This window comes from Uranotaenia lowii, chromosome 3 (genome assembly GCF_029784155.1).
Source record: "Uranotaenia lowii strain MFRU-FL chromosome 3, ASM2978415v1, whole genome shotgun sequence".
Classification (NCBI taxonomy): domain Eukaryota; kingdom Metazoa; phylum Arthropoda; class Insecta; order Diptera; family Culicidae; genus Uranotaenia; species Uranotaenia lowii.
In genome coordinates this window covers 181,275,357-181,299,349 of record NC_073693.1, presented here as the reverse complement: position 1 = coordinate 181,299,349, position 23,993 = coordinate 181,275,357, and the positions used below count along the sequence as shown (strand labels likewise).

Below are 23,993 nucleotides of genomic sequence, written 5' to 3'. Positions count from 1 at the left end.
TCTGAGATCTGGGTTAAACCAGATCAATTACTAACTCACAGATGGAATATCCAAGGAATCCATCGTGTGCTGTCACCTAGATCTGACGGATTTGGAGGAGTTGGAATTTGTTTACGTTCAGACTTAACTTTTGAAAAAATCAATCTCTATTCGTGGGGATGCTGTGAAACAAACAACACAGGTGATTTGATTTATGACTTGATAACTGGTTCCAATTTGATTATTTTAAACACTGGGGATACAACATTTATACCAACTATTGCTAGTAAAAGATCCAGTACTATTGACCTTTCATTATGTACATCAAATTTATTCAACAATGTAAAATGGGTTGTACTAGGGAAAAGTTTTGGTGCAAGCGGAGATCTTTTGATTGAAACACAGCTGCAATTAAGGCAGCAAGCAGTGAAGGAGCTCTCCCACATTTAGCGAGCTTTTTTTTTGTTTCGATTTTAGTCGTTTTACCATCTTTATGGCATTCGCGACTTTATCAGTTGGCGGATCGTTATTGAAAAACTTATCCGGTACAACTGTGTTCGATGTTTACTCACTGACCACACTGACTTGACTCTTAGAACAAAAATTCAACCATTTTCTGTCTAATTTTTTGTTGTCAGCTTTTGCAGGTTCGCAATACCGACGGCAGGTGGCGAACCTGAAAAATTTGACAAAAACTGCCCTGTAGGAAAAATGGTCCTGTTAAGCCCGATTTTATCGTAGAAATTGCGTGTTTTATTTTTAAAGTTGGGTGGCATTTCCTAACTGGGATAACGTTTCTTCAAATCGATCGATGCGCACTCTGGAATCGACATTGCGTACTGTTGGAAAAATGATTTTTTTTTTGTTTTTTTTTTTCTGGAAAAATTATCCAGGAAACGAAATCGAGTGTCCAGTCAGTATGGTCAGTGGTTTACTCTTGGGCTCGAACTCGCGGACATCGGCTCAGTAGATAACAGACTTGCCAACTGAGCTATACCACGAGCCCCTATTTAGCGAGCTGAGAATATCAAAATCTTCTGGACAAAACCGAATTCGAAAAAAAATTAAGAAGAATATGAGGCAAAACACCTCAAATTTTCATTTTTATCGAAACATAACAGTTCTGATATTCTGTACAGAACAGGTAAAATAAAAAATAATGTTTGTTGTTACGCTAAGTTTCCAAGTTATGGTTTACTGCACTTAAATAGCAGCTAATTTCGCTTTATGATAAACATTTCAGAATTTTACCCGGACAGTATACGGATTAATACCGCGTATTATAATAACTTTTCACCTTTCAATCATTATTATTGAAATTTTGATTGGTTTATAAATTCTAAACCCTTTTCCCTCCCTATTTTTGAAAGTAAAATCTTAAAAAAAAACTGTAGTTGCTTAAATTGTACAAATCCACAGTACAGGGTTTCTTTATTAATTTTCCATACCAATTTCTGTCTTAAACTTGAAATTTGCACTGGAACATTTTCAATTGATTTAACCAAAATTTTATCATCTACTGAAGTTAATATCCTTATTTAAGCATTTCATTTTCCAAATGATCATTCACAAATTATCATAAAAACGATCTGATAGTTGAGTTACTTGTATCATTGAGTGATTTTCTTAATATCAATTTTTCTATGATATTTTTCCAGATTTAATTCATTGGGATTTTCAAATCTTGTGTTGTTTCTACAGTTACTGAAGTTCATTTTCATCATTTTTCTGAATTTTGAAAATTCAGGATCTTTGTTTAGAGTAAGGCTGCCAGAATTTTTTCAGCACGTACCCGGGCCGGAAAAATCCAGGCTATTTTAGCTAACAACCTGGCAAAATCCGGGCATTTGATACCAAAATGTCGACCAAAAATCCGGGCAATATCTGGGCGAAATTGATCAAATACCAGGAAATACTCAACACAAATCGAGAAGCAAAACTTGAATTTCTAAACTCATCTTGTGTTGTGTTTAAGCTTTCAATAAAACTTTTCATTATTAATTTTATAAAACTTGCTCAAAAAATCCGTTTCAGAACAACATAACACAATATGATTTTTTCTGTTTGTTTTGGAAAATAATGTGAATAAATCCGGGAATAATCCGGCTTTTTTCTATGAAATCCGGGCAACCGGGCCGGACCGGATTTTTGTCAAATTTTGTGTTAAATATCCGGGCAAACCCGGATAAAACCGGGCAATCTGGCAACCTTAGTTTAGAGTTCTAAACTCATTTGGATTCCGTATCTGATTTTTTTTTCTCAATGATAACTGATTCTGTGTTTTAAACATTTAATCTTTATTCTCAATTTTTTTTTCAACCGATCATTTTTGCACTATTACCCCTTTGGCTTCGAGGGCATCAAATGAAACTTTTGTCATATTTAGAATAACAATTTGATAAAAAAAATTATCTGATGAGAATCATATTCAAAAACATCTCATGAAAATTTTTGTGTGTGTTTCAAATACATAAAATTGAAATTCACATTTGGTGCAATTTCTGCTTTTGATCTGATTGTAACTTTGTATCTCTTTATTTAATTTAATTTATATTTTGTTTCTCAAAACTTGATTTGAAATTATGAATAAGATTTGGGACACTGAATTTTGGTTCTGAATATAACGTGATTTAAAGTTTTGAATTCTTAAACTTTTATATCTGTATCTCTATGGAGTATGGATTTAGTTATTTTGTTTATTTTTTTCTCGTTATCGTAGGTGATGGAAAGAATTAAAGAAACATAAGCTATCAAAGAACTAAAGAACATAAGCCGTAAATATCATGAATTTTTCGAAAAAGATACAACGGCTCGCCGGCAGGACTCGAACCTGCAATCTCCGCAGGTTCGAGTCCTGCCGGTGAGCCGTTGTATCTTTTTCGAAAAAATCATGATATTTACGGCTTATGTTCTTTAGTTCTTTGATAGCTAATGTTTCTTTAATTCTTTCCATCACCTACGAAAATGTGATTATTTTCAGGTACAAAGATGTACCAAAGCGATTTCATAACATCAGTATTGTTGCAGCGTGTAAGCGTCTGTTAGGTTTGCGACATCATTTGTGTCGCGCAACAAAGCAGCTGAGCTGAATTCAAGTCCGTTCATATATAAAAGCAAGCTGAAATAAATTTCATGTCATTCATAGTTGTATCGTCAAACAGATTGGTTGTTGTTATTTAGCCCTGAAGTATTCCCATTGCACCTGAACCTCTATCAGGTTATGGGCCCAGGTGGAAACTTCTCAGGAATCAGAAAGAGTTTAGTCATTTTTCCGAGAAGCGATGGAGTGGGCAAAAATTGTCAAGTTGAGCAATTCGAACTACCAATCATGGTCGTTCTCCGTGAAAGCGTTGTTGCGGCGGGAGCAGCTCTGGAAACATGTAGAACCAGGAATTCCCCCACAACCGATGACCGAAGCGTGGGAGGACGGCGACGAGCGAACATTGGCCACGATTCAGCTGATGCTGGATGAGAGCCAATATGCGCTGATTCGTGACAAGTTGACGGCGAGGGAAACGTGGATGGCGCTCAAGGCGCATCACAAGAAGACCACGCTGGGGCAGCGGGTGACTCTTCTCCGGCAGATTACGAACCAGAATTTTAAGATAGGTGACAACATGGAGACCTATCTGGCTGAAATCGAAAAACAGTATGTTCGATTGGAGAATTCCGGATTTGAAATGCAAGAGTGCCTCAAAGTTGCATTGATATTGAGGGGTCTTCCGGAGGCGTTCAATCCTCTGACAACGGCCTTGGAAGCGAGGAACGAGGATGAACTTACCCTAGCTCTGGTTAAGGTGAAGCTGATGGATGAAGCGGAGAAACTTCTGAAACGGTCCGGATTCGACGAACAAGCTTTGCGAGCGAGCGGATCTGGCGTTCCGCAGAAAAATGCTGGGTGCTACCACTGTGGTAAGCCGGGACATCGAAGAAGGAACTGTAGAGCGTTCCTTGCAGAAAGCAGCAGTAAAGCAGACCAGAAGAAAGAAAAGGCTAAGGCCAAAACAGTGCGCGAAAACGACGCAAAGTCGTTTACGTTTATGGTACGTTTCGATAAGCGTCGCGAAAATGACAGTGCGTGGGTGATCGATTCGGGCGCGACGTCACATTTGGCAAAACATCGAAATTCGTTTGTGCGTCTCGATGAAAGTGTTCGTCCGGAAATTTTCACCGCTGGCGGAAAAGTTATTAGTACTGCTGGCGTCGGAGAGTGCAAAATTGACTGTGTGAACGATCGCAAGGAAAAAGTGTCCGTAACGTTAACGAATGTGATTTATGCCCCCGGACTAGACGGCAATTTAATTTCCGTGACAAAGCTCGCAGAGAAAGGTGTTCGTGCGGAATTTGATGCGAATCGGTGTCGTTTGTTCTACGACGGTTCGGTAATCGCGACAGCTGAACGCGCGGGTGGCCTGTATCAGTTAAACGCGGCGGAGAAAATTTTATGCGTGAGTGATAAGCATCACAATGTAAACTGTTTGCACACGTGGCATCGACGGCTAGGCCACAGGGATCCAGATGTGATAGGCGAAGTTGAACGACGTGGTCTGGCGTCCGGAATGAAGATTAAGCAGTGTGGTATCAAGCAAACTTGCGAGTGTTGTGTCGAGGGGAAGATGGCTCGACCGCCATTTCCTCAATCAGCTGCGAAGAAATCGAAAGCGGTGTTGGATATCGTGCACAGTGATGTGTGCGGTCCTATGACGACGTCGCCTGGTAGATGCAGATATTACATGACGATGATTGACGATCACAGCCGCTATACCGTCGTGTACTTTTTAAAGGAAAAGTCCGAAGTTGCTGGTAAAATTCGTGAGTACGTGAAGTTTAGTGAAACTCAGTTTGGACGGAAACCTAAAATCATCCGTTCAGACCGGGGTGGTGAGTTTACCAGCAAGGCGCTACGGAAGTTCTACGAAGACGAAGGAATCAAAGCTGAGTTCACCGCTGGGTACGCGCCACAGCAAAACGGCATCGCAGAAAGGAAAAACCGAACGCTAAATGAGATGGGGTTGTGCATGTTGTTGGATGCCAATCTACCTCGACGTTTTTGGGCGGAAGCGGTGAACTCTGCAGTGTATATTCAGAACCGACTGCCATCTTCGGCCATTGGATCGACACCGTACGAGTTGTGGTTTGGCGAGAAACCCGATTTGCAGCATCTGAAGATTTTTGGTTGTAGTGCATACGTCTGGATTCCACAACAAAAGCGTAAAAAATTCGAAAGAAAGTCCGTCAAAATGACTTTCGTTGGGTACGCGACGGACAGCAAAGCCTATCGACTACTGAACACGACTACTGGCCAAATAGTTATCAGTCGTGATGTTCGGTTTATGGAGCTGGACGAGGAAGACGACAAAGTGAAGGATGGTACACTGCCTGTTGACGAAGATAAGAGCGTTGCCGTACGGTTGTTCGACTGCGGAAAGAAGGGCGAAGAATCCGAAGATGAATTTTTCGGATTCGACGAAAAAGACGACGGTGATCCTGTTCAGGAAGTGCCAACGCAGGAGGAGCATCCTGCAGCATCTCGAGTTGCACAGGAACCAGTGCGACAGTCAAGAAGAACAAACTTCGGAGTACCACCAGAACGGTTCGGCGAAGTGATTGGTCTGGCCGTGATTAAGTGTGACGAGCCGAAAACATACAAAGAAGCAACTAGTAGCCCGGATAGTGAAAAGTGGAAAGTGGCCATGGACGAAGAAATTGCATCCCTAGGCGAAAACGGAACGTGGACTCTCACCAAGGTACCCCCAAATCGAAACGTGATTGGCTGTAAATGGGTGTACAAGCGAAAGGAAGACGAGTCCGGGCAGATTGTGCGATACAAGGCCAGGTTGGTCCCACAGGGGTTTTCGCAGAAGTACGGATCGGACTACGATCAGGTGTTTGCGCCGGTGGTGAAACAAGTTACATTCCGTACGGTACTGTCGCTGGCAACCAAGAGGCGAATGCTGGTCAAGCACATCGACATTAAAACAGCATACCTATATGGCATCCTTCAGGAGGAGATATTTATGAGGCAACCCCCAGGATACTCAAACGGCGATCCAGAAATGGTGTGCTGTCTGAAGCGGAACCTGTACGGACTCAAGCAAGCGGCGCGGGTGTGGAATCAGCGAATCGATGACGTCCTAAAGGAAATGGGATTTCATCCATCATCAGCTGATCCATGCCTTTATTTGCGGATTGCGGAAGGAAAATTCACGTACATCTTAATTTACGTGGATGATATCGTCATGGCCTGTAACACGGAGCTGGAATATAAACATCTGGTCAACGCATTGGACAAAAGGTTTAAGATTGTGGATCTGGGAGACTTGAAATATTTCCTGGGTATTCACGTTCGGCGAACCCGTGAACGTTTTGTCCTAAATCAGAAGGCGTACATACTAAAAATTCTTTTGCGGTTCAACATGGCGAACTGCAAACCATCTCGAGTACCGATGACTACTGGTTTTGTACAACAAAAGGAGGAGAATGGTGAACTATTGGCCGATGGACAGCATTTCCAAAGTTTGGTCGGAGCTTTGTTGTACATCGCTGTTAACACGCGTCCAGACATAGCGATCTCCACTTCTATTCTCGGACGGCGGGTAACAAAACCAACAACGGCGGATTGGATCGAAGCGAAGCGGGTGCTTCGCTACCTCAAAGGTACTGCGGATCACGAGCTACATCTGGGCGGAGGTAGCGATCTTCATCTCGAGTGCTTCGTGGATGCAGACTGGGCTGGTGAAATTGACAACCGGAAGTCCAACACTGGTTTTATTTTCAAGTTCGGTGGCGGACTCGTTGACTGGGCAAGCAGGAAGCAGACTTGCGTGTCTCTCTCTAGCACTGAGGCGGAGTACATAGTACTAGCGGAATCTTTGCAAGAATTGCAGTGGCTTCGTCGTTTGATAACAGATTTGGGAGAACATCTGAAGCTGCCAATTGTGGTCAACGAAGACAACCAGAGTTGTATTGCACTTGCAGCGGCAAACAGGACTTCACGAAAATCAAAGCACATCGACACCAAATATTGTTTTGTGAAGGACTTGGCGGAAACTGGTGTCATCTCCATTCGATACTGTCCTACGGAGCAGATGGAAGCGGATCTTCTCACCAAGCCATTGGGTGCAGTCAAATTGAGGCAGCTACGAGAAGCTATCGGTATTCTTCCAACTGATGTCGAGGAGGAGTGTTGCAGCGTGTAAGCGTCTGTTAGGTTTGCGACATCATTTGTGTCGCGCAACAAAGCAGCTGAACTGAATTCAAGTCCGTTCATATATAAAAGCAAGCTGAAATAAATTTCATGTCATTCATAGTTGTATCGTCAAACAGATTGGTTGTTGTTATTTAGCCCTGAAGTATTCCCATTGCACCTGAACCTCTATCAAGTATTGATTAGTTTTTTTCTAATTTTGTTTTCTATGTTTCAAATCTTCAAGATACTTCCTAATTGTCACTAGGTAAATATTTCTCGAATTAAACGATCAATGATGATATGAAAATCATTTAAAATATCTATCTGGTCGTTTTTTTTTTAAATTAGAGAATTTTAGGGGGGGTTTAAAAAGGGTTTAAAAAAAATGAGAATTAAATTTTAGCATTTTGCAGCTTAAATTAAAGTTTTCATTTCTAAGAAATTTCTAAACTCTTCCGCAATTTTTGCGCGTGATCGATTAACAATTTTTATTTGAAGATACCAGAAACTATTTTCTACGCAGACAACAAGGCTATTTGAAGATAGTATACTGAACTCATCCCCAGTTTTTTTACACGTTTAAAAGCTTTTGTATTTTCTGGATAGCATTTGAAAAAAAAATCGAATTATAGGGGCCCCCCACGAAAAATTGCCCGCCTCCCCGATGGCTTAATCCGGCTCTGACTTTCGGCCAGTGTATGTATTATTTTGTATTTGAACAAAAACTAAAGATGTATAATTGCTTAAAGGGTGTTCGGTTAAAAAAGTGGTCAACTTAAATTCGCCGTATTGTTTCTTACAACTTATATAAAAAACCTGAAAACCCTTTTTTTATGTGTTTGTATGTAGAATGATGCTTCTATTTGGGTTTTGACATTAGATCTTAGAATAGATACCTACGCCAAGATAGACTTCAGACAGCTTCCTGGACAAGAGTATTATACAGCAACCGGAAGGGGAAAGGGGACAGACATTTTCAAGCATATTAAACTATTAAAGTTTGCTAAGAAATATCTCGTTTGGCAAACTATTTTTTCAGGGATCCTCTGGGATGATTTATCCCTATTTGACAAGCTATCTGTGCCAGATGCTTAAAAAGCTACGTTCATGCCATTATGAAGAAAAGGCCTTGGAGTGGTATGTCGCAAACAACATTCAGGTTGTGCCCAAGGATGAGAACCCTCCCAACACAATAGAACTTCGCCCAATCGGAAAATATTAGGCGATAGTTAAGCAGAAAGACTTAAGAAGACCCAAAAAACTGTTAGCGAGAAGCAGTTCAAAGCAAACTGGCATTCTGCGGCAAAGAAAGTGGATAAGGTGATTGTACAAAATCTGATGGCAGGCGTCAAACGAAAGGCTCGGAAATGTGGAATAGGTCAACCGGAAACAGCATTTTGAGCATTTTTTCCGTCTTCTAAACATATTGAACTTTAAAATGTAGCCCACTTTAATTTTTTTTAATATCTAAACAAATACTCGATTTACACGCAATTTAGTCTGACCCCTTTTTTTTCGAACACCCTTTATGATTGGTTACTCCGTGAGGTTTTTTTTTTAAATTAGAATTGGATGTATATATGTACAATAACCATTGTTATTTACCTTCATCAGTATTGTAACGTTGAATATCAAAGTTATCACACGTCCCTAACTTTGGTTGACCAACATTCGAATCTATTGAGGTCAACAAGTCACAGTCTAAACATCTTGCTATTCTCTCTAGTGTAGATAATTTGACGTCCGTAATGAGAGTGATTCCGTTACTTCGCAGCATCTCTTGAGCTATTCCAGCGACGTTCTTATGAACTAATACTATGTTTGCTCCCCAGGTCAAAATTTTTGAAACTTTTTTTTTCAAATAGTCTTTTTCTTGTAACATCAATGTATCAAAACTTACAAATTTACTCTCCACTCTTTGGAATGCAATCGAACATTCTAAAAGCAGTACCTTAGGATTATTGATACGAGCTAGCATTTGTCGATGCACAACATTCTTTGTAAAACAAACACCTTCTAAAATAGCACACTCTTTTCGATCTCCTCCAGGTAGCTTTTTAAAGCAAACATTGTGTCTGATATCCATCGAATCAGCTAATGTATGTGGGTTCATAGTATTGGCAACACGCGCTGCAATTGGAATCAAGATTTTGGACCAAGACACATCTAAGTTATTGAGATGCAGCAATTGATTGACCAAAGAATCCTCATGCTGACAAAACGCTTCCAAAAGAACTGTAGCTCCGGTGGAAAAGATAAAACATTTTTCCTGGTCATTATAAGTGATTTCCTTTTGAGTGTTTTCTTTGGTTTCTGGTTGAAGCAAACGATCTGAAACAAAAAATAAACATAAATAGATATAGAAGTAGTTTTAAAAGTATATACATAAAGGAAACAATGGAATATGAATGTGAGTCTTGATTCAAAACTCATCCAGTATTTTTTGCAGAATTTTTAAGTAACTTTTACATGCGTAAATTTGAACTTTTAATGTTTGTTTGGAAAATTTTAATATTTTGTTCTGCAAAATCAACATCTGTTTTGTTTCTTCTGTGGAACCGAGCCTGCTGATGGTTTATATTATCAATTTTTTCCATTAAATTTTCTGCCGAATAACTGTGTCGAAGATCGTAACTTCGTACCTGTGGTAGGCCACGACCACACGACCAATCAGAAGCCACTAGAATTGCACAGCATTCTATCATCACGCTAGGAGTACCTGCTGGTATAAATACCACCCCCTGTGTGAAAGCCCATTCATTCAGTTGTCGCACTTGCTTGAATAAACATACCTCTCTAGTTTAGTCTCTTGCCTTTTCACACTTCTGGGAACACGACAAATTGGCGACGAGAACCTCGAAGGATCCCGGTGTCACTCTGGTGAAGAAAGTGGACATTTCCAAGAGGCGCAAGTTTGCTGATGTCCATCTGAACGGTGTCAACGTCAAGCTCCAACTGGACTGTGCTTCTGACATCACCATCATCTCTACGCAAACTTGGAAAACCATCGGGAAGCCAACAATCATCCAGACGAACATCGTTGCGACCAGTGCATCCGGAAATATGCTCGACGTTTTGGGTGAATTCAACGCACGAGTAACCATCCGGACCATATTTCCTTTTGCTTAAATGTAATTTAGATATAGATTTATTTCAATTGGAAGCATTTTTTTTCCTGTTCTTCGAAGTTCCTATTAGGAGTTTGAATAATAAAAAGAAACAATTTTAAATCTTAAAATCATTTTTTATTCACAAACACATAAATCACTGGTTCACTATAATCGAATCAATGGGTCCTTAATATCGTTTACAAAATTTCGCACTCTCCGTGGGCCGATCAAGAACTTCCGGAAGCCACTCCGGCAGCTGGCTGGTCCGACTGGTGATTGCCGCTGAAGATTGGACCGAAGATAATTAAACCGCGGGATTTGGGGAGGTGTTACTTTGCGCAGCTTTCACCATGTTCGAAGGGACTTTGAAAGGTATCCGTCGGCCGTGGTCCTGTAATTATGCAAGCGCTTTTAGAAAATCTGAAATTCACTTAAATATTCACTTTTTGATTAACTTACACTTACTATTTTGCATCTTGAATCCTCCTTATTAATAGCTTACACCGATTCACTGGTTTGATTTTTAAAACGAGCGGCCGAACTTTATTCGATTTTTCGGTTTTCTATTCTTCTTGCAATTGGTCAATCCAAAATATCTTCTAAGTTTCAAGTTTTTGTTTCAAAAAAATATTCTTTTCCGCTGAAAACATGTTTTTTTTTGGTTGAAAGAAAATTTACTTTGTTTCAAAAGAAATATACAATTGAAAAAATTTCTTTTGAATCAAAGAATTTGTTTAAAATCAAAGTCCAAAATTATTCAATTTAAAAAAATAATTCTTTCTTTCAAAAATTATTCTTTTGAATCAAAACTATAATTCATTGATTGAAAGAAAACAGGAGTTTGATTCGAAAAACTGAATGTTTTGTTGAATCTAAGTCAGATTTAATTCGTTTCAAAATCCAAGTTTTCTCTGTGTGAAGTTAAATACTTTGAAAATAAGATCTAGGAATTGCCTATTTTTTTCATGAAGCTTTAAAAAATATGGGGACTAGTGATATAGCTCAGTTGGTAAACCACTTGCCACGTACAGCTCGTGAGTTCGAGCTCAAGAGTAAACACGAACACAGTTGTTCCAGATAAGTTTTTTTTATGCCTGGTGCGCCAACTGCATCGTTGATAAAAGCCGCGAGTGGCACAATGACAAAAAAAAGGATATTGAACGTTTCATTTAAAAAAAATATATTTTGCTCACTTACATTAGCAAGCTATTCAAAAGAAAAACCATTTAAGCATGGGTGAAAATTTATCAAATATTCAGAAATAGTAGTAAAAAATTATGTTTACGATTCAAATAAGGTTTATTTTCTACTCTAATCGATTAAAATTTAAGATTTTAGTTAAAACCTTCGAATTCGAAGAATCTTCAATAAATGTAAAAATGTTTAAAATTTCCAGCAGAATTTTTACCTGAGGATAAAAAACAAGTTCAAAAATTATCATTTATTATTTTACACTTCATAATTTAAATCCTGTAATTGAAGTTTTAAAAACTAAAATCTAGATTTTTCAGAAATCAAATTCTTTTGAATGAATCCAGATCTGATTTTTTATATGTTATTTTCACCAGGTTTGTGTTTCTAAACTAACATTGCTTTAATTTAAAATTTTAATTTTGAATCGAGAATCAAAATTATGGATCAGCGATCTCCTTAAATTTGAATTGGAATTTTTAAATTAATTTTTTAATACTGATTATAAACATTAAATTTGGGCTAAATATGAACCCAAATTCAAAATCAAAATCTTTATTCCAGATAAGAAATCCTATGAATTTGAAACCATAAAGCGAAATACTTTTTTTTTTTTTTTTTTTTGTTTCGATTATAGTCATTTTACCATCTTTATGGCATTCGCGACTTTATCAACGGTGCAGTTGGCGGATCGTTATTGAAAAACTTATCCGGTACAACTGCGTTCGATGTTTACTCTTGGGCTCGAACTCACGGACATCGGCTCAGGAGACAACAGACTTGCCAACTGAGCTATATCACAAGCCCTAAAAGCGAAATACGTATCAGAACTTTTAACCAGAAATCATTCATTTGATTTTGAATTTATGGTTATCAATATGAATTTTTTTTATTAATTGAACTTATAAATTTAAATAAAATTGAGAATGATTAAACTGTTTCACATTTTTTTAATTCTGGTGTAGCGTTATAATTAAGTTAGTCTAGCTATTTTGTTCTGAGCGTGTATTGATTGAGTGAAAAGATACCAAAGAATGAGTGTTTAGTATTAAGAGTGTAGCTGTCAAACGCGCACGTGGAAAAAAAACAACACAAACAAAGATCAACAAAACAACATCAACGTACGAAAACAATCGACGGAAGAAAACGTTTAGGCGGTAAGATTCGCCATCGCGCGTTTAATCAACAGTGCCCGCATTCGTTTGATGTCCCAGAGCTTTAGTCATCGAATAAGGAGGATATTCCGGAGCTACTTGATGAAAAGGTGAGCCAATAGAACCACTTTCAGTGGATCGGATATACAAATTGGAATTCCCTCAGCTCCCAGGCGACGGATTGAGTGAGACGAGGCAACAACCGACCGAGCCAGCTCCTACAGGTGACAATCTTAGCGGAAACAACGGTAAAGCAGCAAAATTCATTTTAGTGCTTATTCTCTCAACTCACCTCTCATCGTAGGTTGAGGTTAGCGTTGCGCGTGGAGAAAGAAATCGAACACGAAAGAACGATCGTAAACAGCGTAAATCAGGTAGAAGGGTGAGTGAAACAAACTAAAAATCCCCTCCCGGAAATGGTGTTTGAAAAGTCTCGATTTTACAGAGCACAAGCCGCTGCCCTTTTATCTATTCGTCCGACGGTGGAAATAAGAAGTTGGATAGCGGAAACGACCCCAAGTGGGTGAGTAACAAAAACACTGTGCTTAAAAATGGAAATGCTAAGCCATGATCATTAATTAATAGGTCGTTTTTGGGAGCTGAGAAAACCGCTTTTCGGGACTCGATTTTCGCCATCTTGGTTTTGCGAGTCCCGTTTTTGCGAAAGTAAGCTGCGGACGAGAGGAGAGCCAGCCGGATCGAGTCGGAGGTGCTCCGGGCAGCTGTGGTACGCCCGTCGAAGCAGTTGAGCGTGGCAGGGTTGCCAGTTCACCGGATACGACTGCAATACGAAAATTAAAGCTGTGATATACCTGTGCCGTCCAAGCAGCTGTGATATGATTGTTGTTATTGTTTTGATGTTAGAGTAGGAACGGGCCCGTGAGTAATAATGTAAGCTAGCTTAAGTTTTTAAAATGTCGTAATAGTAAATAATTGTAATTGCTACCGATTTGGGTTTTGAGTGTTTGTGTTTTGGGTAATAGTTAGCCGTGTAGCACACACTGAGAGGCAGTGGTGCTCAACTTGTTTTATTGGCGTCCAACACAAAAACCCACTAAATTATGCTACCGCAAAAGTTAAAATATGTCTTGAATTTGTGATTTATGTTTTAATTTAAGATAAATGTTGTGTTTTGGTGATTAATGCTAAGTTTTATAATGTTGTGGATTTGATACTACTTTTTATTCTTATCAATACCCACATTAAATTATTTTTTTAATCTTAGCATAAGTTTAATGGAGTTCAGCATGCAACTAAATCATTTTTTGATTAGAAAATCTCTCTTTGAGAAACTTTTCAAAAAAAATCAATGTTAAAATCATCTCATGATCGATATTGTTGTGAGATATTGTTAAAGCTATGACCACAGAACATTGTCTGTGTACTACATCGTCATCGATCCAGAAATACCGTAAGCCGAACGGGTAAATTCGAGCATTCGTCAAGCGCAGCGAGCAACAACATATTTCACTACCTCCTCGCTTGATGTACACTTCAGCTATGTCCATCACCTAGGGTGATCAACAACGAAATCGTCATCGACCAAACCAAACACGCACAACGTTACTTACCACACCTCACCGAACGAGACAGTATGCCCGACTAGTGCATTAGTTAACGCCATCGCAAGCGGATTGAGCTCCTCCGCAGCGACAGTGCGGAACTCACGCTGCAGCAAACCTGCTCCCTGAGCGACAGCAGTAACTTCCCCAAAATTGACAACGCATACTGAAGCAGTACAGAGTGTGCAGGTAGTCGTCTGGACAGGCTCCTTAATAAATGGAGGTCACAAACAGGACCATGCAGGCCGAAGAATACCCAGAAACTACCGTTCAGCGCTGAAGCGTTTGCCGTTCGCGAATCGAGAAAAATCGTACCCTGCTGGACGCGGTTCACAGGGAGTTTCGACTGAAGACAGTATTGGAAGTTTAGGCCAGATTATCCAATACAGCACCGGAAAAGGACATTACTGCCACCACAAGGCCTTCTGCAGGCCAGCCGTTAGTCAGGGCGAGAGAAACTGACCGTGTTCATGCTAAACGCAAACACGCCGTTACTGGAACGTGACAAACCAGCAAGAAGCTCTCCTGAGCGCGATCCGTTAGTCAGGGCGAGAGAAACTGACCGTGTACATGCCTCGTGCTGTCACGCCGTTACTGGAACGTGACAAACCAGCAAATCTAGCTATGCACGCAGAAACACGACTGCCAACAACGGATGACCACTCCACGAAAATCCGGACAGACAGACCGTTTGCCGATCGGGACAAATCGAGCCGCGGAGAGCAACATTTGGACAACAGCACCTATAAACCATGCTATGAGCTACACCAGCTACGAAGAGAGTATACTCCACCAAAATACACTCAACAACAACAACAAACCGTACTAATCTGGAATGGTGTCACGAGGTGAATCCAGTGTTCGAACCACATGCTGAACTAGTCCTAATTTTAGGGGAAGTAGCATAAACGGGGTCGTCAAGAAAACCCTCCATTCAAAAGCAACGCGATCTGGAGGCGCGGTAAAACCTCCATTCGGGCTCTTGGCGATCAGGGAACTAAATTCTCCCTTTCCACGGATTTGTTGCTTTTCCCTCTTTTTTAATTACCATATTTTTAACCTCTTTTTAATTTTTATATTTGTTCAATGTTTTGTGTTTTTGAGCAAATTTGTAACGTTTAAGCTACTATTTTGTGCTTGTAACCGTAGCGGAGGCAAGAATTTGAAAGCTGGTACAGGAACGGTCAGAGACGATTTGCCAAGACTCGTTGGCGTTCGGTCAAGTCTTCCAGAAGTCGCTGGAGTAGTATTTTCGATTTGGGCCTTTAAGTTTCGATCTGGCAAGCATTGTTGTGGCTTGCGAAGTTTCGTGGTTGCCTTAGGGTGGCCAGACCGATGTCTCTGATCGTTGCCTAGGTATAGAGGTTTTTGAATTTTTCATGAATCGTTTGTCTCCGATTCATGAAAAATTCTTCCGTTGCGGTAGTGTATGTAGCATTATATTTAAGTTAGTCTAGCTATTTTGTTCTGAGCGTGTATTGATTGAGTGAAAAGATACCAAAGAATGAGTGTTTAGTATTAAGAGTGTAGCTGTCAAACGCGCACGTGGAAAAAAAACAACACAAACAAAGATCAACAAAACAACATCAACGTACGAAAACAATCGACGGAAGAAAACGTTTAGGCGGTAAGATTCGCCATCGCGCGTTTAATCAACAGTGCCCGCATTCGTTTGATGTCCCAGAGCTTTAGTCATCGAATAAGGAGGATATTCCGGAGCTACTTGATGAAAAGGTGAGCCAATAGAACCACTTTCAGTGGATCGGATATACAAATTGGAATTCCCTCAGCTTCCAGGCGACGGATTGAGTGAGACGAGGCAACAACCGACCGAGCCAGCTCCTACAGGTGACAATCTTAGCGGAAACAACGGTAAAGCAGCAAAATTCATTTTAGTGCTTATTCTCTCAACTCACCTCTCATCGTAGGTTGAGGTTAGCGTTGCGCGTGGAGAAAGAAATCGAACACGAAAGAACGATCGTAAACAGCGTAAATCAGGTAGAAGGGTGAGTAAAACAAACTAAAAATCCCCTCCCGGAAATGGTGTTTGAAAAGTCTCGATTTTACAGAGCACAAGCCGCTGCCCTTTTATCTATTCGTCCGACGGTGGAAATAAGAAGTTGGATAGCGGAAACGACCCCAAGTGGGTGAGTAATAAAAACACTGTGCTTAAAAATGGAAATGCTAAGCCATGATCATTAATTAATAGGTCGTTTTTGGGAGCTGAGAAAACCGCTTTTCGGGACTCGATTTTCGCCATCTTGGTTTTGCGAGTCCCGTTTTTGTGAAAGTAAGCTGCGGACGAGAGGAGAGCCAGCCGGATCGAGTCGGAGGTGTTCCGGGCAGCTGTGGTACGCCCGTCGAAGCAGTTGAGCGTGGCAGGGTTGCCAGTTCACCGGATACGACTGCAATACGAAAATTAAAGCTGTGATATACCTGTGCCGTCCAAGCAGCTGTGATATGATTGTTGTTATTGTTTTGATGTTAGAGTAGGAACGGGCCCGTGAGTAATAATGTAAGCTAGCTTAAGTTTTTAAAATGTCGTAATAGTAAATAATTGTAATTGCTACCGATTTGGGTTTTGAGTGTTTGTGTTTTGGGTAATAGTTAGCCGTGTAGCACACACTGAGAGGCAGTGGTGCTCAACTTGTTTTACTGGACTCATGAAACTTTCTTATGTTTAAACTCTGCATCTTTCAGATCCAAATCTTAAAAATGGTTTGATTTTAAATGTTTTCATTTTTCAGATTCTGAAACTATGGGTTTCGAATATGGAAAATTTACCAAAATTTAGATTAAAATGCAACACCAAATGATTTGAACGCAAGATACATAATTCTAAGTACTCATTTGAAATTTTCGTTTTATTTTGCAAATAGAGTGAAAAACCTGGTCAAAATCCGGACAATCTGGTAAGCGTAGTCTAACTTTATTGGGATTCAATATTTGGAACTCAACTACTTTTAACAAGTGAGAAATATTTCCCAAGTAACATTTTAAGTTTTATAGCAGGCTACTAGATCAAGCTATGGTTTCATAAGGGGCTTGAGGAGTCTTACAAAACTATCGGTGATACTTGGTTTTGAAAACCCGTTTTAGAATTTTGGTCCTGGAACGAGATTTCGAGGTTTTGAAGTCGAGATTGTACACCTTGTTACTCTCGATTAATTTAAGTAGTTCATAATAATTTCATTAGAAATTTCATATTTTTTTATTAGTAATACAATTTTACTTGGCATTTTTGGACCTTCACGGGGGGGGGGGGTTTAACCGCTCGCTCATCGATCAAAAGGCAGTGATTTTTTCTGTGGATAAAGAATAGGATAGCGCGCGGTGATGAGCCCATCACCGGGTGACCATCCAAACCGGACTATTCCGGAATGGATGGATGCCCAAAGCTTACACGGGCAGTTGTATTATTTAACACTTCAAGGTGCCAAAGGAAAAGAACTACCGAAAAACCCGTTCTTGATTGGCCGTTCGATCGAGAACTTTGCGGGTAAAATTGAAGGAGCCTTTTACGAGAAATCCCGGAAATGGTACGTGCTGAAGATAAGAAACAAGAATCAAGGAAGGCAGCTGACAACACTAACAACTCTATTGGACGGTACACCTATCGTAATAGGTCACCATCCAAGTTTGAACCAACGGAAATTGGTGGTTACTTGTCGAGAAACTACTGCTAGAAGAATTAAAGCCCCAAAAAATCATCGATGTTCGCCGCATAACAAAAAAAAACCACAGCAGAAATAGTAGGTATATCAACTTTAATTATCACTATCAGTAGCACAATAATTCCGGAATTCATTAATTTCGGACTCCTTCGTGTTCGAACGCGAATTTATTACTCGCAACCTCTGTTATGCCGACAATGTTTGCAGTACGGTCACCCTAAAAGCCGTTGCAAAAATCAGTTGGCATGCAAAAATTGCTCACAAAATCACGATAGAGCTAACTGCAAAGAAATAACCTATTGTGGAAACTGCAAAACAACAGGTCATTCCCCTCTGGATCGAAAATGCCCCATTTGGACAGCAGAATCATCAGCCCTGAAACTCAGCACCGATAAGAATATCCCGATCAACGAAGCCCGAAGAATTATAAACACGAGCAACAATTCCATTAGCTACGCGAATGCAGTCAAAATGAACACTACCCAACAAAGCACCAGTAACCAGCAACAACTCCAAGAAAAAAATGCACCTCACCAACAGACGAGCCTGAACCAAAAAAGAACGCATGAGAAACCGCACACTCCAAAAATTCACCGCCTCGAAAAAGGACCCCGCTTCCAACCCCTCTTCGTGAAAAGAAGTTGTCTGTGAAGATAAGGTACAACCTAATTGCTCCTTTCGCAACCCTTCCTCCTTCTACCCTTGCACATCCTATTTCCTTCCTTAACCCTCTCCAAATAATATAATTAAAAGTGACCATCGGCAATGTAATACTTTTATCATAAGTTAGATGCCTTAATAAACGCTAAGTTAAGATAAAAAAAACTGCTGGGTAAGGCTTTTCCTCACTCGTAAAACGAAAAGCTGATTTCTCATGTGAATTCGCAAAAATCGCCGCTGAATAGCCTCGAGCCGAACGACACCGTAGGGATACCAGAAAGCTGATGCGTATTCGAGGATGGAACGAACTGTAGCATTGTTCATACACACAAAAAAAAAGCATAGTAAAATTACTAAATCCGTGGTTTAAACGAACAACAGGCGACCATATTTTTGAGTCAAATATGTTTTGTTGTTTATAATACCTTACGCATAGCTATTTTACCATGTGCTCAATTTGGCTGCGCATAGTAAATTCGACTGCGTTTTAGTAAAATTGTCAATGAAATGATGCATTGTTTTACTTCGTCCCTAGTAAAATTAATATGTTTCATGAAGAAACTAGTATGTGTTATGATAAAGATTAGGAGGAGCGAGGAGCTTGATTTAAATAGTAAAATTACTATGTATGTTTGTTTGTTTATTTGCATGCATGCATTATGACATTATTTGAAACATGAAAATTCACACTTCCGACACACGTCGGTCAATGTTAGTGTGTTCTCCCGATGCTCTGGAATGTTTTTCAAAGTTATGTAACTATAAAGCAGCTTAAAATTAGTTTTTTTTACAAACGGGTTTGATGATTAATGATCCTGAATTAGTGTAAACAACAAGAATGTTTACCATAGTAAAATTATCATACGCACTTATGTTTTTGAGTCAAATATGTTTTGTTCTCAAAAGTACGATGTGCGTAGTATTTTGTTGATATGAATTGGTGCCACAATGTCAAAATTACTATGCGGACGGTAGTTGTGATAGAAATTATGATGAAATTATCATGACCATAGTATTTTCGACAACAAACATTGAGAGTTATCGAAAATTACCAGGTACATAGTAATTTCAATATTGTTTCATGCGCAGTTTCACAAAATCGATGTTAAACTTTTCGTGGTTGAAAATACTATAGCGCTGAAATGGTAAAATTATCATGACAGCGTCTTTGGGATGACCACTCAATTTTTTTCCGTGTACACGGAAAAAAATTGAGTGGTCATCCCAAAGACGCTGTCATGATAATTTTACCATTTCAGCGCTATAGTATTTTCAACCACGAAAAGTTTAACATCGATTTTGTGAAAGTGCGCATGAAACAATATTGAAATTACTATGTACCTGGTAATTTTCGATAACTCTCAATGTTTGTTGTCTAAAATACTATGATCATGATAATTTCATCATAATTTCTATCACAACTACCGTCCGCATAGTAATTTTGACATTGCGGCACCAATTCATATCAACAAAATATTACGCACATCGTACTTTTGAGAACAAAACATATTTGACTCAAAAACATAAGTGCGTATGATAATTTTACTATGGTAAACATTCTTGCTGTTTACACTAATTCAGGATCATTAATCATCAAACCCGTTTGTAAAAAAACTAATTTTGAGCTGCTTTATAGTTACATAACTTTGAAAATCATTCCAGAGCAACGGGAGAACACACTAACATTGACCGACGTGTGTCGGAAGTGTGAATTTTCATGTTTCAAATAATGTCATAATGCATGCATGCAAATAAACAAACAAACATACATAGTAATTTTACTATTTAAATCAAGCTCCTCGCTCCTCCTAATCTTTATCATAATACATACTAGTTTCATCATGAAACATATTAATTTTACTAGGGACAAAGTAAAACAATGCATCATTTCATTGACAATTTTACTAAAACGCAGTCGAATTTACTATGCGCAGCCAAATTGAGCACATGGTAAAATAGCTATGCGTAAGGTATTATAAACAACAAAACATATTTGACTCAAAAATATGGTCGCCTGTTGTTCGTTTAAACCACGGATTTAGTAATTTTACTATGCTTTTTTTTTGTGTGTATAAGTTTTTCAAGCACTACACTGCCGTTGGGCGCATAATTGTCACATGTGACATTTCGACGTTTTTGACTTTTTGATGCCAATCTTCATAATTTGATACGTATTATTGAAATACTTTGTCGAAACATAAAGTTTATTCTAGAAATTTCAAGAAAAAATCAAAGTCAATTTGTCACACTGGGACAAATGGAGGCATAACTGTTACACTGAGACGATTGGACGCATATTTGTCACACTCAATTAACCCTCATCCGCATTAGAGTGTCATTTTGACACCATTGCAAGTTTGAAGGCTTGTAACTTTTTTCAGAAGCTTCAAAATACAAAAATTTCTTCGGGGACCCTAAATGAATTCAAAAGTTCTTCAATATTGCATCTTTACTTTTTTATGGACGAACCCTGGAAGCCTGGACAAAAAAACTCCCTTTTCCGAATTTGGTGTCATTTTGACACCACAAAAGTAAAATCTATTTAAGTCGTTTGAATTATTATGAACTTCATATAAAACTTATATCAATAGAAACCTTGTAATGTCAGTAAAATATGTTTAGAACATTATATACAGCTAAAGTTACTAGTTTTCTCGTTATTCAGCATGAAAGAAAAAAAATCCGAAAAAACATGCCTCACGAAAACTGCTGTAGTTCATATGTTACACGATCAAAAAAATATTTGCCTTATGCATATGAAAGCTGAAGTTAATGCCTACATCATGGAGACAAGAAATATTTTTTTAAATTTTTTTTTAATGAAATGGTCACAAAAAGTTTAAAAAAGTGGTCTGAAAAACCTACTTTTCATTCGATTGCTAGTAAATACTGTTTGAGCGATGGTAGAGTTTTGAAAAAAATATGACTACGAAATGTATTAAAATTCCAACATTTTGCTGTCTTTAGATTTTTGATGCAACAAAAATTGAACTAACTGGAATTTTTCAAAGTTCACTACTTTGCGCGATTTTTTTACAAATTGAAATTTCATCTGTTTTTGTGGTCCACTGTCAGGTTGTACCCAGATTATCAGTGCTCAGTTGCTCTCCGAGTAGGTACGGTGGGTGGTGATTCGGGCAGAGAGCGAAGCCGACAGACGAAATAATGATGCGTGTCGTGACTAGCAAACGAGAACTTCTGTCAATAGAAAATTTCAAACCGCGAAACGTACGACACGCATCATTATTTCGTCTGTCGGCTTCGCTCTCTGCCCGAATCGAGAGTTACTTCATCCGGAACTTGTCCCAGGACCGCATTCACTTCAAACGGATTGATTGTCCTTTTCTGGTATCACTTCTCTCGCTGTTGCGACATTTTCAGCGCGGCAACTGACAGTTAGTTGAAGAAATGTTTTTTCCTGTAAAGTGTTAAGTGAGTGAGCTGCCGCAAATCGCTCCCCGGGCCGTTTTATTGATCGAATCCGTTAAACACTTCATGTTTGTCACCAAATAATGTACGTTTTCAAATAATTCGATTCAGACGTGATTTTTTCAATTTAAGCTTCCATTCACGAATAACACACAAGAGCAACACACGAAATGCCAAACCAAACAACTACTGAGAAAGTGTTCAAATATGCGTCTATTTTTCATTGAAAAAACAGTTCATTTTCGAAAAATTTTATCGAGGCTCATATGATAGGAGTATACTTTAGAGATCTACGGCGTTGAAGTCAACAAAAATTGCGAAACTGTGCGTTGACGGCAAAGTGTTTTTATGAAACCTTGATTGCGTTTTTCTCGCTTTGCCTTTTTGTAACATGTGACAATTATGCTTCCGAAGGCTGTAAAGTGATTGAGCTGCCGCAAATTGCTCCCCCGTGCCGTTTTATTGATCGAACCCGTTAAAAACTTCATGTTTGGCACCAGAGAGTGTAAATTTTCAAATAATCCGATTCAGACCTGATTTTTTTTAATTTAAGCTTCCATTCACAAATAAAACACAAGAGCCACACACGATATGCCAAACCTAACAACTACTGGGAAAATGTTCGTGGTGTGACAAATATGCGTCCATTTTTCGACTTTTCATAGAATTTCGCGGCATAAATGTCACACAACGATTTTCATTGAAAATTCAGTTCATGTTCGAAAAATTTGATCGAGGCTCATATGATAGGAGTATACTTTAGAGATCCACGGCATTGAAGTCAACAAAACTGTGCGTTCACAGCAAAGTGTTTTTGTGATACTTTAATCGCGTTTTTCTCGCTTTGCCTTTTTGTAACATGTGACAATTATGCTTCCAACGGCAGTAATAGAGTAATGCAGTAATGAAGTAATGGAATTTGATCAACTTTGTCCGTTCATCCGAAACAACAGTCACATGAAGTTTTATTAACGGCAATGGGCGATGGGAGCGCTCGCAATCCCGGTATACAATTTCTCGTGTGTTAAACAGAGGAAGCAATAGCCTCCACTCCAATTTCACTCCGATTAGCTGTCATTCTTATGGAAAACTGTGTAAGAGTAAAGAGCAAGCTTTATTCTTTTTAGCACGCCCAAACCCAATCCTGGGGCAACACTGTAGCATGGTTGCTAATTATATTATTTTTAAAAGGATCGGATGGCGCCTCTTTGTTCACTATAGTCTCTTTACCCATACCCTATTAGGATTATTCAGTTTAAACTATACAATTACTTATAATGTTATTCAATCAATGAATGAATGAATCAATGAATCAATGAACAAAATGCATCACTTACCTTCGGCTGTCTGACCGATTACGTCTGTTTCGGCAACTTCTGTTATTTCTGCTGAAGATGCAGTGGCTTCTTTGTTTGGAGCAAATACATAAACTGCGTTGTCGTCAAATAGTGCCACTTCATTTTTGTCATTTTCGTTAAAATCCACAAATGATTCACTGTTGGTAGATGCCACATCAAGTGGTAGAAGGTATCCAGCTTCAATCATAGCTCCGAGTATAGCCATCGCTTGCCGGTTGTTAGAAGTTTTTTGAGCAGTTACCAAGAATGCTATGAGCTCAAAACCATGATTTTGGTTTGGCAGGAAATCGACCATTTCTTCAAACAACGTACGCAACGAGTTAGATTGTTGAAGAATCGCTTTTCTATCAGCACTAGATAAAATATTTATTTGGTTGGAGACAATTCGTTCCTCTCGATATCCGACTGTTATCTCCTTCTTATTAGTCAATCTTCCACTTTCGTCATTTTGTACCATTTGGATAGGTAGTAGTTTATTCGAAAGATCTTCTTGAAAAGCTTTCAAATCAGATTTTAAATCCTCAGCCGTATTCGACGAATTGAGATACATAAGTACAACTTTTGAACAATACGTGCAAACTTTAAGGTCATCTGAAATAGAAAGAAACCCCTTAATATATAGGGTGACAATAAAGTATCCGTACTTTATCACCTTAGGACAGCAGCATAATAAGAAATCAAATCGAA

General features: G+C 39.0%; 1 protein-coding gene across 12 annotated transcripts in view; it reads right to left on the bottom strand.

Moving 5' to 3' along the window:
* LOC129754241 (putative 1-phosphatidylinositol 3-phosphate 5-kinase) overlaps positions 1-23,993 on the bottom strand; it is a 303,435-nt gene that overhangs the window by 130,757 nt on the left and 148,685 nt on the right. For 10 of the 12 annotated variants that reach the window (XR_008738989.1, XM_055750183.1, XM_055750188.1 and 7 more), the window contains exons 3-4: positions 23,286-23,897; positions 8,774-9,499 (exon numbers count right to left, since the gene is read on the bottom strand). Coding sequence is in view for 11 of the 12 variants with exons in the window: in XM_055750183.1 (XP_055606158.1) it covers positions 8,774-9,499; positions 23,286-23,897 (1,338 nt within the window). In the remaining variant the exon portion in view is untranslated. The remainder of the gene's footprint in view (positions 1-8,773; positions 9,500-23,285; positions 23,898-23,993) is intronic. The other 2 variants (XM_055750189.1, XM_055750187.1) reach the window with 1 other exon arrangement.